Below are 17,908 nucleotides of genomic sequence, written 5' to 3'. Positions count from 1 at the left end.
AAGTTTCAGGGCCACAAAAGACTTTTGCAACTCTGCTTGTGCTGCTGAACTCTGCCACCTGAGAGTCCTACCCTTGCCTGAGGTGCCCCCTCCAGCCTTGGGCCTCAGAAGTGGGTTCTGCAGCTGCTTCTACAAAAATTGACACATTATCACCACTGTGTGAATCGGAACAGAGGCAGTGTCCTCCATCGCAGTGCGGCTCAACAATGACGCATTGACCTGGCTGCGAGGTTCGGCAACGATGTAGGCCAATTCAAGGTCCCTACTGTGAGGCTCAACAATGACATAGTGCCCAACCGAAGACACTGCTACGAGGCTTGACTTGGATGCATTGACTCGTCTGTGTGAATCGGAACTGATACATCGAGTGTTCGACTTCAACGCTTGCTCCATACAAAGGTACTTTTTTAGTATGCCCTGCATCGGTCCTATAGCTGGTCTACCCTCCATTGCGATCTGCCTGAACTTTGGATTTACCACGGTTTAGCGCGACCTCGTGTTATTTTTTAGCGCTATTGACTACTAAACACTGTTTTTGGATTTAATCTTTTAAAATCTATATCTCGACTTCTACTGATTGGATTTGTGTTGCTTTAGTCTTGTTTTACTCGGATAATTATTCTCTGTTTTTCTAAACTGGTGTGGAATTCTTTTGTGGTGTTATCTCTGTGTTACTGTAATTTAAGCAATGCACAAATACTTTACACATTGCCCCTTAAATTAAGCCTGACTGTTTGGTGCTAAGCTACCAGAGGATGAGCATAGGTTAATTTAGGATGTGTATCTGACTCACCCTGACTAGGTTTGTGGCTTCTGCTTGGACAGCGTGTATACTCTGGCAGCCAGAAACCCCAATTTCTAACAGCGTATGTCTCAACTTTTTGAAGGTGCCCCATGGCACAAACAAGGGAAGGGCGCTCTATACATAATAGGGACCCTGGTTGGCAAAAAGTGGATGCAAACATATGCTGCAATGCATGCGCCAAAGAGACACCATGTGCCATGGGTTCCTCGTGTCACCCATATTAAAGTGACCTTCAAATTCAAAATTTGTGAAATTCAGCCATTTGAGACGGGTCCCTGTGATTTTCAGATTTTTTTTTTTAATGTTAGAGGGGCAATCCTTGTTTTTCCAATGTTTATTTTCTATTTTGTAGCCTGTTGTTCTTTTTCCAACTTATCTTCCTTTCTACCGTATTGGGTGTCCAGGTCGTCATAGCAGTTCAAGGTTTGTTAGTTTTGCGGTGCCTGGAGTTCTTTTAATGTGTTTGAGCAGGGTTGTGCTTAGGTGATGGCACCGCTGTGCAATATTAAATATAGGCTCATGCAGATGTGTGTGCAGCCTACCTACACCAGAGGATCAATTTACTAAACAACAGGTTACCTCGTTTCTGTGGCACTGCATGGTACCTGATTTGCATTAAAAAGACATGTTGTCTTCCTTGTTAATAAATTGGCGCAGGGCAAATACGCAAAGACAATTTCGTGGAGAGGAATTGAGGAAATAGCCTTGCTCTGTGGTGATTATAGTCGTTTAGAGGCATTTTCTTGTCGTTTTCTTGTGTGAATTCTCGTGTTCTGAAGTGGAAGCAGAAAGGAGCTTTCAAATGGGTCCTGAAAATATGACAGTTACTCACGCAGTAACTCCATGTGCAGTAAGTACTTCCAGAGATCTGTATATGTTAATCCCTAAACAACAATTGCTGGGGTGAGCACATGCAACAGAATGAATGATTCAATGTTTGAAGAAGGTTTTTTCGGATGTATGAATGTTTAGTGGGATGGGTGCCTACCTCGAAATCTGCCCGTCAGATGTACGCATCCTGGTAGGACCTACTAAGCATTTACTTCCTCTGAAGGGAACGAATTGAGAGCTAATATGTTGTATTAGTATACACCATTTTCTATTTAATTTAGTGCCTACCCGCCTTATGCGTATGAGCGTGAGGCATGTGGAATATTGGGGTTGTGGGTGGAGGAGGATGGTTGGGGGCATGGTTACCCATTAACAGGTGTGCTGTGGTTGACAGGCTTGTGTGCAGTCAATAAAGATTGCGTCACCTCAGCTGGTTCCTTGGGCCTTGTTTACCCTACCCCCCAAAATATTAAGTAAAAATAAAATGCCACCTATTAACCCTTTCCAAGCGGCCGCGATTCCCCTGGTGTGCTGTAAACAGCACGAACAGGGGCGGGCCGTGACGAACCCCAGCCGTCATCAGCACACGAGCACCGTACTGCATGACGGCTGGGGTTCGTCATCAGCATGGAAGGGGTTAAAGCCACAAGCGCCAATAAAGTGGAAGAACTATATAAATAACTATTATTCAATGTCGCTCTTTTAAATGTCCTGCATTCGCCTCTTAGGGTATCATTTTTAGAGCTATGGTTTTCTTGATTTGGACCTAACAAGAGTTTGCTCCTGAATCGGAAAAACATCAGAAGCAAAATCATGAAGAGCTGTGCCGGATCAGTGCAGACCTGAGCACCTGTTTTGTTGCATTTGAGGGGCATTATTCTCAAGGAATTAACACAGCGCGTTGCCGCAAGCCATTTTGCTGTACTGCGTTGCATTAATTCCGAAGCAAAGGGATGCGTCATATCTGCAATGATATGATGAATTCTTGTGCTATCCCCTGCACTGGCGCACAACTAGTTGCCATGCACCGACGCAGGCACCCTTGCACCAGGGTGCTAGGTTGCCTGCATCACAGGAATTATTGTTTTTGTGCAGGAAGGGACACCTTCCTGCACAAAAACAATCACAAGAGGTAATTTCCTCTTCCTATGTGTGCTGCAGAATGCAGCATGCATAGAAAGAGGAAAAAAACGGGGAGAAATGATAACATTTCTCCTCGTTGCACCTCCCTATGTCACCACTGGGGAGGTTTAGCATTCTGATGCCTTTCCAGGAATATGATTTCTTGTAAATCTGAAAATGTGGCAGACGCCATGGGTGTTGCCTGAGAGCACCCACAGCAACACCCATGGCACACCCCTTTCACGCAAAATGTTGCGTGTAAAGGAGCCATATTTACAAGAACATGAAAAGCCACGCATGGTGGCTTTATGCTTCCTTGTAAATATGGTGCAGCAGGTTGTGCTGCCAGTGCATCACCGGCGGCACAAGGGGCTTGTAAATAAGCTCCAAGGTGTCTAAAATTCATAGATATAACTCAGAATTGCTCCAAGTCAGAGCAGGAAATGGATCCAGCATGTGTCCGAAACAATAAACCAAGCTTGCAGCTGTCTGTAGATCATGCATTAACTAATTTCATGTTATATATATATTAACCTTAGAAGCCTCAAATGCAAAAAATTAAGCACTGTGTTTGGCCTGTGTATCTGTTAATGGTAAGGTCTCTGGCGCTCTTTTAATACACCTTTTCACCGCACTATTTTTGCCAGGTAAAATCTGCCATAGGTTTTGCTAATACAGCATATTCAGAGTTTTGCCCGTGGAACAAGAAGTGTGACTGTGTATTCCCCAATTCAAATTGTGGAACGCGAAAAGACGGGGTAACATCTCAGCTAGGGAGTAATACAGGACCCCGCAGCACCCCCGTTGTGGGGGGGGGGCAAGCTCCAGGGGGCCCCCTCAGCACAGCATTCTGGCTCCAGAGCTCCTGATTGAGCCCGGAGGGGGCCCTCCACGTGCCTTGCAGGGTGGCCCCCTCAGGTTCGTTACGCCAGTGATCTCAGTTGGTAAATACTGCAGCCCACTGCACTGGTATTTACTGCTTGGAGCAGCACCGCTGTAAATGAGGTAGCACTCGGCATCCAAAAATGATCATAAATATCTGGTGCCTTCTTTTTAATAAGAATTAATTATGTTTTCAGAAAAATAAGCAACATGATGTGATGCACTTGACTTCACTACTCTGCAACCTTGAGGTCTAAATTCAGCCATCAATACACAAAGCCCAGTCATGTCAATTGTTGAGTATCTGTGTGAGTCCAGATGTATTTGGGACACACATTCAGAAATAGAGAGGTTAGTATTAAGCTCGTCCATTAACTTTCTCAGCGAATTAAAGTGGTGAGATAATGCAGCCAATCGGAGAGCTTACATTTCTAGCGGTGGGCCTTGTGTAGCTCATAATTGTGCGCTTCAATGAGCGATGCTTCAGAAGCAGAAGGTAACATCTACATTAGTCCTAAATCGCGCTGTAGCACAAAGCAGACCAAATGTTTGATCTTTCTCAATGACTTAATAAAGATGATTTCTTACGTTTTCCATCATTAGCTAAGTTTGAAGATTGCGAGGCACAGTCAAAGCCACCTTGTTACTTTTATAGGACTGTGACATTGTGAGTACACCTTTCAAGATTGACATTGATGTTTCTGACATAAGTATACAGAAGGTAGGAAAGCTTGTGATGTCACTGACACGTTGCAACTAATACATTGGAAGGCCACATATTTCCTGGGGAGGGGGGAAGGTTGCATCATTTTGCGTTGCAGCACTGCTCATGTCTCTTCTTCACCACTTCTCTTTTCTCCTTTCTGCCTTCGTTAAATAGTTCTTTTTAGTAGTACAGTCACCCGAATTGCCGTTTCTTCCTTTCTTTGAATCGTAATGCGCTCTCTACAAAAATACAATTCTTCCTACCTCTTGACGTACAGGCTTCGCCCAATCTAATCATTACCTTTTGTTTCACTTTGTATATTCTTTTTGGCGAGATTCACCTTAGTTGGTCTCTTTCTGAAACAACCTACTTTGCTGCAACTTAATAACCTTACTCGCACATCCAGTGGGGCAATGCAAAATGGTGGTGCCCCACTGCACAATGTGAACAGGGCATCCCTTAGTCTCTGGAGTACAGGAGTTTTTCTCCTTTGCAAATATATCATGCTCTTAACAAAACTATGAAAGTAATTTCCATTCATTGCACATAGGGGGAAAGTGTTGCTCGTGTGTATTTTATTTCCATGGATTGTCGACAAGGGTAAAGTGTTGTTTTTGTGTATTTTTTCTGCTTTCTTGTGTTTATTTTCGAGACGAAACATCTGCATCAAGTTTAGCATCGTATTTCTGCCAGATATGAAGCTTGTCTGGCTTTCATGAATTAGTTTAGGAGTTACACCAGTCAATTTTGTTACCAACATCCTATTAAGACTCTTTGATCTCTTCAGTAATGAAAACTATTTGTACCACTAACATTCAATCTTATATTTGTCCTACTTGGGAGCAACACCAGAGTTGCCTCACTGAACTTCTACATCAATACACTGCATTACACAAGCAGCAAATTTTTGATGACCCTTCCCGGAAGAAGCAAAGCTTCTTTAATGTCTAAGGGCCTAATTACAGGTTTGCAGTGTGGCAGCAGCGTCAGTGCCCCGCTGCCACACCGCCAAACCGATAGACTGACCTCCTGCCATATACCGACTGGAATACAAGTCGAGCGATCTAGCGGCGGGGATCCCATGGTGGTGCCTTTCTAAGGCTTGTAGAAGAGCCTTATAAAGGCACTGCCGTTTGAGCGCCGCAGCCCATTATTGCACAGTATGGACTGTGAAGTTCATGCCGTGCAGGAACAAGAGTGCATGTATAGAGGGGGCACACCATGTGCCACCATGCATGCATTCCCTGCCCCAGAGGCAACAAGGAGCCCTGTAGTGCCCCCTTAGTTTCCTCACCACCACACTTTCCATGGCGGGCTCACTGCAACGCAAAGGAGGACGGTGAGGTAACTCCAATTATGCTTGGCAGTGTATTGGAAAGCCCGTGCGGCAGTTGCCCCATGGACCGTCAAACTCAGAATCAGGCCCTAAATCCAGCTGTGGCATACGAAATATGTCTTTTACAAATATTTCACCCAATAAAACATGCACTTTAACATAGCCTTGAAGCAGTCCAGTTTATTGTAGCCCTGAAGCTGTCCATATAGAATGTTCAAGCAGTCACGGCTTTAACTTTAAGTCGCATCTCCTTGTAGAGATGTTAATGTTTCGTTTGTAATAATAAAATAAAAATAAAAAATCACAGTTTGAAAATTATAACTGAGTGGTTTGTGCTGAAAGCAGATGTGAGACAACTCAGAAATAGTGTTGATTCTGTGGCTTTGTGAAACTTGTAACACAGCAAATATTAGAAATGAATCAACTCATGGGGTGTAGGGGGCATCACACCACAGACACCATGAGCGGCTATGTATGGGAACCTACAACCTCTTGGTGACAACAGCTCTCTGCAGCACCTGCACTAACATGCTGAAGTTCTTTGCCAGCTGAAAGCACCTGCTGATCAAAATCGGTAGTGTTACTCCTCGCCCCCCTGCTGCTGTCTAACACTCACACTGCACAACCTATATCTGCTCTTCACTTGCCCTCCCGTCCCTGTTTCTTCCCCCCCTTCAGACAGAAGGAAGAAGCACTATGAGGCGACTTGCGCTGACTGCTTCAGAGAGCCATTTTAAATAATCCCACCCCCTCCCCTTAGCCCCCCACCCCTAATTGTCAAAGGCAATAGCTTGTTTCTTCCATGTGTGATGCATCCCAGTTTGTGCCAACATTATTAGTGCCGATAGCATGTTTTTGTAATCAGACCGTTTATTTGCAGCTTTGTCTGATAGGCAGCAGATTTAGGGACATTTACCATGATACTCTAGTAATTGGAGGCTGATTTCCTTCACCAAGGCTTGTTTTTTTTTCTCTTCAAGATTACAGGTGAATAAAGGAGAGAGAATGTTTAGTTTTCTTCAAGTATTCATGCATGTCTTGTTGGTACTTGTAGATTTCATTAGCTATTCCATAACCATTGAGTCCAGTGTGAATTAAAGCTGTTCTAGTTAGAATAATTTCAAATTCGTGGCCTGGGCACCTGTTTTATTGTTTTGGTTTGTTGGTGCAGTTTGGCATTGTGTGCTTTGTAAGTGCTGCTTCTGTTGTTGGGTGCCTTTCAGCTGCATTAAGATTTAAATGAACCATGTGCTGCTTTATGGTCACAGATGGGAATGCTGCCGTGATAAACCCATACATGTGCTGAGTGACAGGGGACATAATGAATTTAACATGGTCTGTTGTGTGTGTGCTGTGGAGGTATTCACTGGACTCAACCTCCTCTGAGGGGTCATTCATCCATCAATGGAAGCACTGAGAAATGAGGAGAGTTCTTGGTTGGCTTTTCCTGACAGGCTACTGACTCTGCTCCAGTCCTACTGGCTTGTCAGGAAATCCCTCCACACATCAGTCTATCCTACTGTAGTGTATCAAGAGCAGTGATGCAACTTCAAGTCCCTAACTCCAGGCCCACCCCTTGCTTGCAAACCTACTAATAATAATAATAATAAGGCATTTATTCAGCGCCTGGCTACACAAAACTGTGTGTCTCCGCGCTAACTGCAAATGCAAACTCGTCCGAGGGATAATACGGCGAGATGATAGAAGTTAATGTTTAGGGAAGAGGTGGGTTTTCAGTTTTGCTCTGAATCTCGTTTCAGAGGGCTCGATCCGCAGGTGGATTGGTAGAGCATTCCATGACTTAGTGGCCAGGTAGCGGAAGGATTTTCCACCCATTTTGGCTTTTGTGATGCGAGGTATTTTAAATAGCATCATGCCCGATGATCTCAGATCTCTCATCGGGCAGTGAATAGTGATGAGGTTTTTCAGATAGCTGGGGCCTTTATTATGGGCAATGCGATGAGCATAGCAGAGAGATTTGAATATAATTCTCTCTCTAATTGGGAGCCAGTGAAGTTTGGCAAGGGCATTTTTAATGGATGTTTTCCTCGGGAGACCGATGTTCTTTGAGTACCACACAGCAGCTAGGCTTAGCAGTGGCCTGGAGGACGGAGCTCGATTTGACATGCAGAGCGTGTCGGGTATCTCCAGGACATATGTTTTGGCTGTGCTTGTGGTACTTGCGGAATCTCCTGGATCAGGGCTCCAGGCAGGTATAAGCTTCGGGTAACTTTAAAATATATCCTGTGTCATGAAATCTGTCCTCTTCTGCTCTTTCTGTGCTCTGCCACCCTTTAGTGATTTCCAAATAACACCTGCTAGGAGATTCATTTTGAGAACATTGTGATGTATGTAGATTAACTGACATACTGGAGGACTGATATATCTACTCAGTGTTAGCTCAATTTTGATCATAAACAGTTAACATAAAATAGTATATGTGCGGATCACTGAAATAATATCGACTGCCAAAATATCGACTTGCCAAAATATCGTGGACAAAATATCGACAGTCAAAATATCGAGTTTGTATCTACAAACAGGTAAGTACAAAAATATCGAGTACAAAATATCGTTAACAAAAATATAGATGTAAAAAATATCGACTTTATTAAAAACAGTGTTAAATTAAATTAATATTACATTTTAATTACTAAAATATACTTAAAACGACTTAAATTAAATTATAATAATAAAATAATAAATGAAAATAATAAAAATAATTTTTTTAAATCTTATTTGTTGACCCTGAACCCTAAAAATACCCCTTTACCCAAAAACCCAAAACTGACCCTGAACCCTAAAAATACCCCTTTACCCAAAAACCCAAAACTGACCCAGAACCCTAAAAATACCCCTTTACCCATGACCTGAAAACTGACCCTGAACCCTAAAAATACCCCTTTACCCATGAACTGAAAACTGACCCTGAACCCTAAAAATACCCCTTTACCCATGACCTGAAAACTGACCCTGAACCCTAAAAATACCCCTTTACCCATGAACTGAAAACTGACCCTAAACCCTAAAAATACCCCTTTACCCATGACCTGAAAACTGACCCTGAACCCTAAAAATACCCCTTTACCCATGACCTGAAAACTGACCCTGAACCCTAAAAATACCCCTTTACCCATGAACTGAAAACTGACCCTGAACCCTAAAAATACCCCTTTACCCATGACCTGAAAACTGACCCTGAACCCTAAAAATACCCCTTTACCCATGAACTGAAAACTGACCCTGAACCCTAAAAATACCCCTTTACCCATGACCTGAAAACTGACCCTGAACCCTAAAAATACCCCTTTACCCATGAACTGAAAACTGACCCTGAACCCTAAAAATACCCCTTTACCCATGACCTGAAAACTGACCCTGAACCCTAAAAATGCTCCTTTACCCAAAATTTATCAATATTATTTAATTACCAATTAATTATTAATTAACAATAACAATAAAGTAAATATATTAGAACATTAGGTGTAATTATTTTAATAATTAATATTATTTTATCAAAATTAATTACTTAAAAATAACACAAAATTATATATATAAAAAATGTACTCTAATTAATGTAATTAACTAATTACAATTAATTAATTAACAATTATTTACTAATACAAAATATATTCAAAATTATATTAATTAATTAACTAATTAATATTAATTAATTATCAATTAATTATTAATTAAAAATAATAACAAACATATATTAATTAATTAATTATTATTAAATTACTTCCCACCCTATTCCCCTATAAACCCACAACCCGCTACAGAATTACATTACGCAATTATTATCAAAACAAAATTCATGTAATAAAATATTCAATAACATTAATACACACTATTCACACATATTATTACATAAAAATACACTATAAAATATTATATATTATTAAAAAATCGATATTTTTGCTATCTATATTTTATACAGTCGATATTACTTCACTTACCTGAAAAACGATATTTTTGTAGTCGATATTATGTCCAGTCGATATTTTGTCCAGTCTATAATTTAAACTCGATATTATGTCCAGTCGATATTTTGGAGTCGATATTTTGTCTCTATACCATATGTGCAATGACCGAATGTAGTGATCATAAGATACTGCTTAATATGGTCCTCAGATCTGACCAATGAACATGGCACAGCATATTTGTTTAGAAAATGCAATTGACCTCAACAGCTCAGAAAAATGTCACCCACTGGTAAAATGTGAATGCTCAGGATAAAATCTCAGGAGCCTTGATTAGGAAAGAATTGCTTGAGTGAAAAATTGGCACATGGAACACATTGAACAGATATTTGTCTGAATACTTTTCACACAGATCTTTTCAGATCTATACCAATAAAGAGGCTTCATCGACATGCATTTGAAAATAAACTAGTCGATGAATTCTTGGCAAGATGATCAATCTATTATTTCAAGAACAAGTACATTGGCAATTTTTCCAGCTCCATGTTAATTGAATTAAGAATAGATTTCCTGTCTCTACTCTGACCTCACCAAATACACAGTAGAACTAATCATTAGTAGGACATGACAGCAAGTGAGATTTAATGGTGGACAGCATCACAGTCAGAATGAGACTGCCTTTTGTTAATGAATTCTTCTTTGATTTAGGTGCAACCAAAGATATGGGGAAGATGCTTGGAGGAGATGAAGAGAAAGATCCTGATGCCCAGAAGAAGATGGAGGAGCAGCAGGAAGCCCTCCGACAGCAAGAGGAGGAAAGGAAAGCAAAATATGCCAAGATGGAGGCCGAGCGAGAATCCATGCGACAAGGTATCCGGGATAAGGTATGTGTAAAGATAAGATGAGATCCATCTTTCCAACTCAGTCACTTTATAGGAGAATAAGGTATATCTTTCAACCTCATTTGATATAGTATCCAATTATTTAATTGCCAGGTACATTTATTAAATGTATACTCAACAGCACTGCCTTATGTTTCTTTACGCTTCGGAGCGCACCATCCTCTCGTTGTCTACCATAAAATGCCTCTCTCTTACGAATGCTTCATTTAAATATGTTGTTTGGGAGCCTCCAGGGAATGTCATATTCAGTTACTTAACACGGAAGGTACTACACGAAGACATTTATGCACTGCCAGAGGCAGACTTCTCAGTGACTCACTTCTGTTTTCCGTCGGGATCTGAACTGATACACAACCCACTTGTGTCAATAAGAAAACTCTGATGTACTTTGGGTCATGCCTTTGAAAATAATTCATGCAGCCTGGTAGTAAGAGCAGGTTTCTGGAGCAAACACTAGAAAAGACCTGCCATTTTAAAATGAAAAGCGCAGCAGGGAATTTAAATTTTAAAGCACCCGAGGCTGATAAACATTCCTTCTGAAAGAACAATCTGTCAGTCTGAATCATTAGGCCTGGAATTCGTTTTACACATGATCAGCAAAACCAGTCTTTTTTTAACCTTACGAGAGCACTGTTTTATATTGACCCATTTTGAAACTCACAGTGAATGAACTTCTTCATAGCTGACTCAAATCCAGGCCAATGTTCTCTAAATCTAAAAATACAGGCATAGATTTTTTGTTTAGGGGACATAAAATTGACAAAACCCCCTTGATACAAAATATTAAATAAAGGTAAAGCTAAAAATCTATTTTTTTTTGTTAGTGTCTGTGATATAGATGTTTTTTTTAAATAGAGCTCTAGTGCCTAGAACATTAGAGAGTGTTACTCATGACAGCAAGCAAAAAAAAGCATTAAAGAATATATCACTGAAATAGGGTTTGTCTGTCTATTTCACAAATTTATAGCGATGCTGCAGATCTGCAGATAGTGTTGGACTGGCTGACACTGCCAGATGGGCCAGCTTGAAAAGGCCAGTTTGTGGGCAAGTTTTTTGGGTCAGGATTCCAAATCAAAATGTCTCCCACACTAGCTCTTTCAATCTGAGCCAACTATAAGTGCCAGACAAGCCGGTCCTGCACTAGTTGCAGAACAAAGGGAGAATGTAGGAGCATGATAAAGAAAGCGTAAGAAAGGGCCAATCGGTTACACACTGAATGATGAACGGGTATGGGAGGTAGCGTAGGCTGTGATTTGAAGACTGAGTCAGAGACATATTGTGTTTTGGGAGACACCGGGAATGGCCTGAGAGATTCCGAGGATGGTGGTCCAGTCTATGTGAAAGATGTGCAGCAGCATGTGTATAAAAGTACAGAAGTACATGTTTGATGGTATCTATCAAAACACACGGCTTGCAGTGGCGTAAGGAAACCTTAGGAGGTCCCACTGCAAGGGATTGTGAGGGGGCCCCTTCCCAACACCCATCCTCTTGAGTTGACATGCTGGTGGGGACACCCCTTCTACATATAGGACACCCCTTCTCACATACATTTCATTTGTTTTAAAGCGCTATTGACATACAATTCAGATCTGTTCTTTGCACCAGCATATGAACCCTCTGTGCTACTTTATGGCTAATCAAAATTGTCACTAGACAAAACTTCGATCTCTTTCTCTATCAGGAACATTAATCACAAGAGTTATCATGACGTTTTTATTACTGCATGGAAGCTGGATGCCCATGGAACTCTGCAGTAGGTGCTTTTAAATCTTAAGTTATGCTAAACACAGCGCCCCTCGGTCAGGTCAATGCCTCCCTCCAGGTCAGCGCCCAGTCCATCTGCACCAGTCGCACTGGCCTAAAGCCGGGCCTTTGGCTGACATTAGCTATGAGCTAATGAAGCTACTTTTTGGCCTACCATCGTACTGACTACTAGTGTCTGAATTGAATATTGGGAATTGCCACCCTGATCTATCTTGGTAGGTTCCTGATGGCCAACTTGTAGAAGCATAGGTGTGGTGTCTTTGTTACCATTAGCAATTTCACACATCCCTTCTTTAATCGGAGAAAGGGAGCTAGGTGAAAAGACTTTGGTGGGAGGAGAACAAAACCTCTTTCGGTTAAAGCATCAAACTGAACTCCTTTGTCAGTTGGGACTGAATTAGCATCAACATGACAACAAGACTGATGTACGGCTCTGTCGTGTGGTTACAAACCCTGCGATTCATGAAATCCCTGGTTTGCGACTGCAAAATATCTTTCTTACTTGGACAAGCGTGTTTGCAACCCTTTACAAATTGCAATTAGGAGGTGATAGTAAAGGAGTTCACCATTCCTAATTGTGAACCATAAAGGGTTGTAGCAATGGTTTGTGACTTCTAGTATAGTTGGAAATAATTGCCAGATGCTGACACCCAGGGTGGGGTGGAGTTGAATTGCAAAGAAAAGCTTGGCCTCATTGGAAAGCTTCCCATTTGGGAATCGTGTGGGGTAGCCTTGGGAGGAGCAGGCAGTATCTTTCCAAATGTAAAACATATTTTTTCAAAAGCAGTAAGAAGTATTTGTCCCTTTAATGGGCATAGGCTGCTTTTAAAGATAAAGGTTTGTAAGATGGACTTTTGCAGTCACTTTCAGGGTATCATCTTTGCATTGTAGCCTATCACAGGACATCACAAACAGCAATCTGCCTAATTAATATTCATTGGGCAGGTCATCTTAGGTCACACCAAAAATTGCATCCTATTCGCAAAATCCTGCAGGAATGCAAATGTGCGATTTACACATCCTGTTTTGCAAACAGGGAGCGGTACAATAGGCCCCTAGATTTCTTCTGAAATTCATTAAAATCAGAGCCAATATGGCACAATTTATGTAATTGGTACTGATATCCTTTACCCTGCACTAGAGTGAGCAATACACTCAAACATAGGGCTAGATGTACAAAGAGTAGGTATATTGCTTTCCTAATTGTTATTTGTTTGTGAAGTGCAAATAGGTAATCTCTATTCCTAATGTATGAAATTCATTAGGTTTGCTTTAATGATTCGTAGTGGGTTGCCAATAGACCTAAGTCATGAATATTAATGAGGTCGGTTGCAATTTGTGACCCACTAGGATTCACTGCCATCACAGGGATGGTGGCCTGTTGGGGTCAGCAGACAAACATGTTTGTGATTGCTTGTAAATAAAGCAATCTTTTTTTTTTTAAACACAGTCAGTTTTTCTTAAAAAGAAAAAAATCAAATGTTTAAGTTTAGTTTTTCCTGGACCACTGCCTTCTCTTCAAGAATATTTTCAACCATTCTCAAAGGGAATGGGGGTCCTTTGGGGATCCCTTCCCATTTGTGACTGGGTCACCATCAACTTTGAGTTGGTGGTAAAGTATGAATATTTTGTTACCGCATTTCAGTTGCAAAACAATTCTACATACAAATGCAAATCGGTAACGGGAAGGGTTGCCCTGAACACACCCCTTCCAAATACAGATTCGCAAAGCCAACTTGTGATTCTGTAACAGGTTACTCAATCGCAGTTTGGTGTTTGTACATTTGGAAATACCTTTTTGTGTTTGCTAATGGCACGATTTTGGAACTGAGCCATTTGCGACATCAAAAAAACTTTGCACGTCTAGCTCATAGTTTCTGTTGTCTTCGAGTCTCTTTGCATTCCGCAAGCCCCTTTATGGGGAAGACTGTTGGCTAATGCAAGCAGAAGATATAAATAATAACCATGCTTGTCAATTTACATTGTAATTGTCTCTTTTACTGCATTAGTATCCTGCTGAGAAGTTCCAAATCAATTTTGTTCTTTTTTTTTACAATATCATCTGTTCCAACACAGATGCCTTAAATGCTTCACTTATCCTAGATATCAAAACCAATGTAGGTCTTTGAGCTTTGCAGTTCTATATGACTCTGCACTGGATTGGTTGACCCACAAAGGGTCCGGGAAGAATGCAACCTTGCGGCTGCACTGCTTGTCTTGATTGATGGAAAGCTGCAGGCCTGCTCTACTTAGCATTCATTTGGATACTACTGCAGTCTCACAGCAGCTGGTGGCTAATGAAATATGTGTTCCAGCAAAATGTTGACCCCCCTCAAGGGGACAGGAAGCCCTGTAAAGCAAGGTCGCCTGTCTAATAATAGCAACTTTCACCAAGGTGTAATTCAGGTCAGCCTTAAGCAAGGGCATGATCATCGGGATAAGGGAGTCTTATAAAGGATATATGAAAAGGAACTTCTGTCAGGTTTGGGGCATCAGGAAAGTCATTGAAAAGCAAACGGGGTACAATTTCATGTAAACTTTATTTACATTCTGATGCCAAGTTATCAGAAGGTACATTAATGGGTCAATGTTTTACCAGCTTCACAAAATGATACACATTAGAGATAATTTTCACAACGGTAAATGCCCTTTATTTGTCGCAGGAAGTGGACATGCAGTATTGTAACACAAAATGATGCCCCCGCAGAGTGTAAAGAGGAGAACTTACAAATATTCATTGGCCTTGGATTGAATGGGGCCCACCCTGATGCGCTGGGGGCCCTAGAGGTTTGGGGGCCCACCCGACCTTCAGGGGCTGCAGTTTTTTTTACTCCCCCTGGGCACATGATGGTATGATGAACTGTAATATTATGAGTTTCATGTTTTAATATTGGCCCATTCCAACTCCAAGGGGGCTTATAAATCGATCCCATTAATGTAAAATTATAACTGCTTGCTTATGCTGAGTTTTATTGCATTACTCTCAAAGCACTATAATTGTTCTGGCCTCAAGGCAAGTGATTCTCTGGCATAAGGGGAATTTACAGTCTCCAAAATCCACAAATCATATGTGGAAATTCTGAGTAAATTACACTTTCTCCCACAATTACGTACTGTTGTTTGTGGTTTATAATATGCCATTTATATGGTGCTTACAGCAAGGCACTTTACAATATTTTAATGAGATATTAACTTCAAAGAATGAACAAAGAAAAGTATGAAAGATAATGTCCAATGAAAAATCAAATTATTTAGAACCAGTAAGAATCCAACACAAAAGAAAGAGAAGAACAATATATCATTAGAAAGTAAGCAGGAGCAGAAGTGGTAATAGTACACATGAAATAATCACTGGGCCCGATTCACAATGGTAAATTTACATTTCTGTGTAAGTTTACGATTGTTTGCTATTCACAAAGGGATTTAAGACTAGTATATTTTTGAGTGCGGAGTGTCCGCACATAAAATCCCTATGTGAATAGCAAACAATAGTAAACTTACACGAAAGTATAAGATATCCTTTGTGAATCAGGACCGCAGTCTCAATCTTCATCATCCTCCTGATAAAGAGGGGATGCAAACGGTGTCAGTAGATTGATTGAGAGAAGAAAAAGTAAAACAATGTTCCAGAGTTTTAGTGTCATAAAAAGTAAAAAGTAAAATCCAGTGGAGATTTTATGGCCAGCCAAAGAAAGCAGATGGAGAGGAAACAGAAACGTACATATCGTCAGTGATGGACCGATATCATTGAGGCCTGGGCAGGAGAATAAGCAGTTGACTCCTCCCCCTTCCCACTTCAACAACAGTTGCCTTAACTATAGCCCTCACTCCAAAACCAGGGTGGGGATGCAGATTCGTGGTGGGAATCATCCTTACCACCAGGGTTGCAGATTAAACAAGTTAAAGACAAAGGCTCCCATGCCACCCCATTCAGACCAGATACTGCTCGGCCATTAGCCAATCCAGGCGACAGTGCTGCACGCCAAACACAACCCCAGTGCATACTCTGGCACTCCAGCAATTCTAGCCCAGAGCACACCAATTTTGTGGCAACAATAACATGCCACCACAAGAACAGGAATACCGAATACAGGATCAGTAGTTGAATCTCCTGCATCAGCTTTCTGTGTCGAGCACTGTGAGCACAGTGGTGCAGTGTGCCCTAATAGCTGTAGCTGTTGGGTAGGAATCTGCAGGCACAGACAGAAGTCCATACCCCCTCCCCAGCACCTTCAGTCCCTCACAGGTGAGTAGTGTGCTCCTCAAACCCTGATTGATTGATTGAATACCGATTTTGGACTGAGCGTGAAATTCAACTCTGCTCGTGGAATTTGTTCCACTATGCGCAACACCCAGAGTTCCGAAAACTGTGCTCTGCATAGCAGAGTATTTTCCTAGATCGCCCTCGCCAACATTAATTTGAAGAGCATAAACGCGGAAAATCTTACTCCAGATCACCTACCGGACAGATTTCTCAATGTGGGATATCGCGGATGGGCCGACCGCTCGCTTTGAGAAACCTTCTGTTCACTTTGAGGAAGCTGCCACTCGAGTAGAACATCTACTTGAGCAGCAGAAAGAAGCAGCGCCATTCACACTGATTTTCCGGCATGGGACAAACACCATGCTCTAAAAATCAGTGCAAATGGCGCGACCTAATGCACTCCGCCACTTGCGTAACTTTGGGTAGCGCTGCAAAGTTTTTTAGTCACTTTGCGGAGTAACTTCTCAAACTCTTCCCAGGCCTATACGATTCATTGACTTCCTCCTCATTGGCTTACACACCAGCTTCAAATTTTTTTAATGAACTGAGATTTAATCAGGACCAACCGTTCAAAAAAGAGTATATGGAGAGCATCAGCATAGTGATGCCAGGACCATAATAACAATGTCCTTGTTCTGCATGGTGATCCTACAGGGTCACTTGGAACTCAGAGCTGTTGAACATCCTTGCCCTTCTAGGTTCCTCTTTAGCTGCAATGCAGGAATGGGCTCCAAGATTCCCCAAGGATTTGCCCAGGGATTCTGCTCATGCGTCGCATCCTATGTGGGACACCATGAGCCCCAGGGAAGGGTACATATAGGCTGCAGTGGAGAAGTGTGGCTCACTGGTTAGAGGAGGCAGACCTGGAAGCAGAGGTCAGCCTGGGACCAGGGTTCAATTCCCGGCTCGGCGGGGTCTTGAGTCCTAAAAATGTTCATGGACTCGACAATTCTCGCTCCGGTGCCTATTCGATTCACGGGTTCACACTCTGCGACTCTGGGCAATAGCTTGCTTAATCTCCAAAACGGCCCCTCGCGGCGGGATGCCTGGCTTTCACCTTCCAGATACCCTGCCGGGGTTATCTCACAGGGGAATACCAGGACAGGTTCCCTAAGCAAGCGCTTAGAAACCGCTCGGTGATTTGCGCTATACAAATTCCTGTACATTTACATTTACATCCATCTCAGAGTTAGTGGGCTGAACTGCCAGGCAATAGCCAGCCTTCCACACTGCCAATTAATGTTACAATCAAGTGGCGAGTATGGCCCTAATGTAACATCATGTGATGGGTGGGCATCTCAGGGGCATTTACCTGGCCCTAGCAATAGGCAGCCTGATGGCAGGTGGTGGAACCTGGCAAAACAAGGGCAGGG

General features: G+C 42.0%; 1 protein-coding gene across 1 annotated transcript in view; it reads left to right on the top strand.

Moving 5' to 3' along the window:
* The window catches only part of CPLX1 (complexin 1), a 462,298-nt gene that overhangs the window by 276,367 nt on the left and 168,023 nt on the right, over positions 1 to 17,908 (top strand). The window contains exon 3 of the mRNA XM_086961656.1: positions 10,314 to 10,489. Within this exon, the coding sequence (XP_086817782.1) occupies positions 10,314 to 10,489 (176 nt within the window). The remainder of the gene's footprint in view (positions 1 to 10,313; positions 10,490 to 17,908) is intronic.

Source organism: Lissotriton vulgaris, chromosome 3_1, assembly GCF_964263255.1.
Source record: "Lissotriton vulgaris chromosome 3_1, aLisVul1.2, whole genome shotgun sequence".
In the NCBI taxonomy this organism is placed as follows: Eukaryota; Metazoa; Chordata; class Amphibia; order Caudata; family Salamandridae; genus Lissotriton; species Lissotriton vulgaris.
This window is presented reverse-complemented; position numbering and strand designations above follow the sequence as displayed.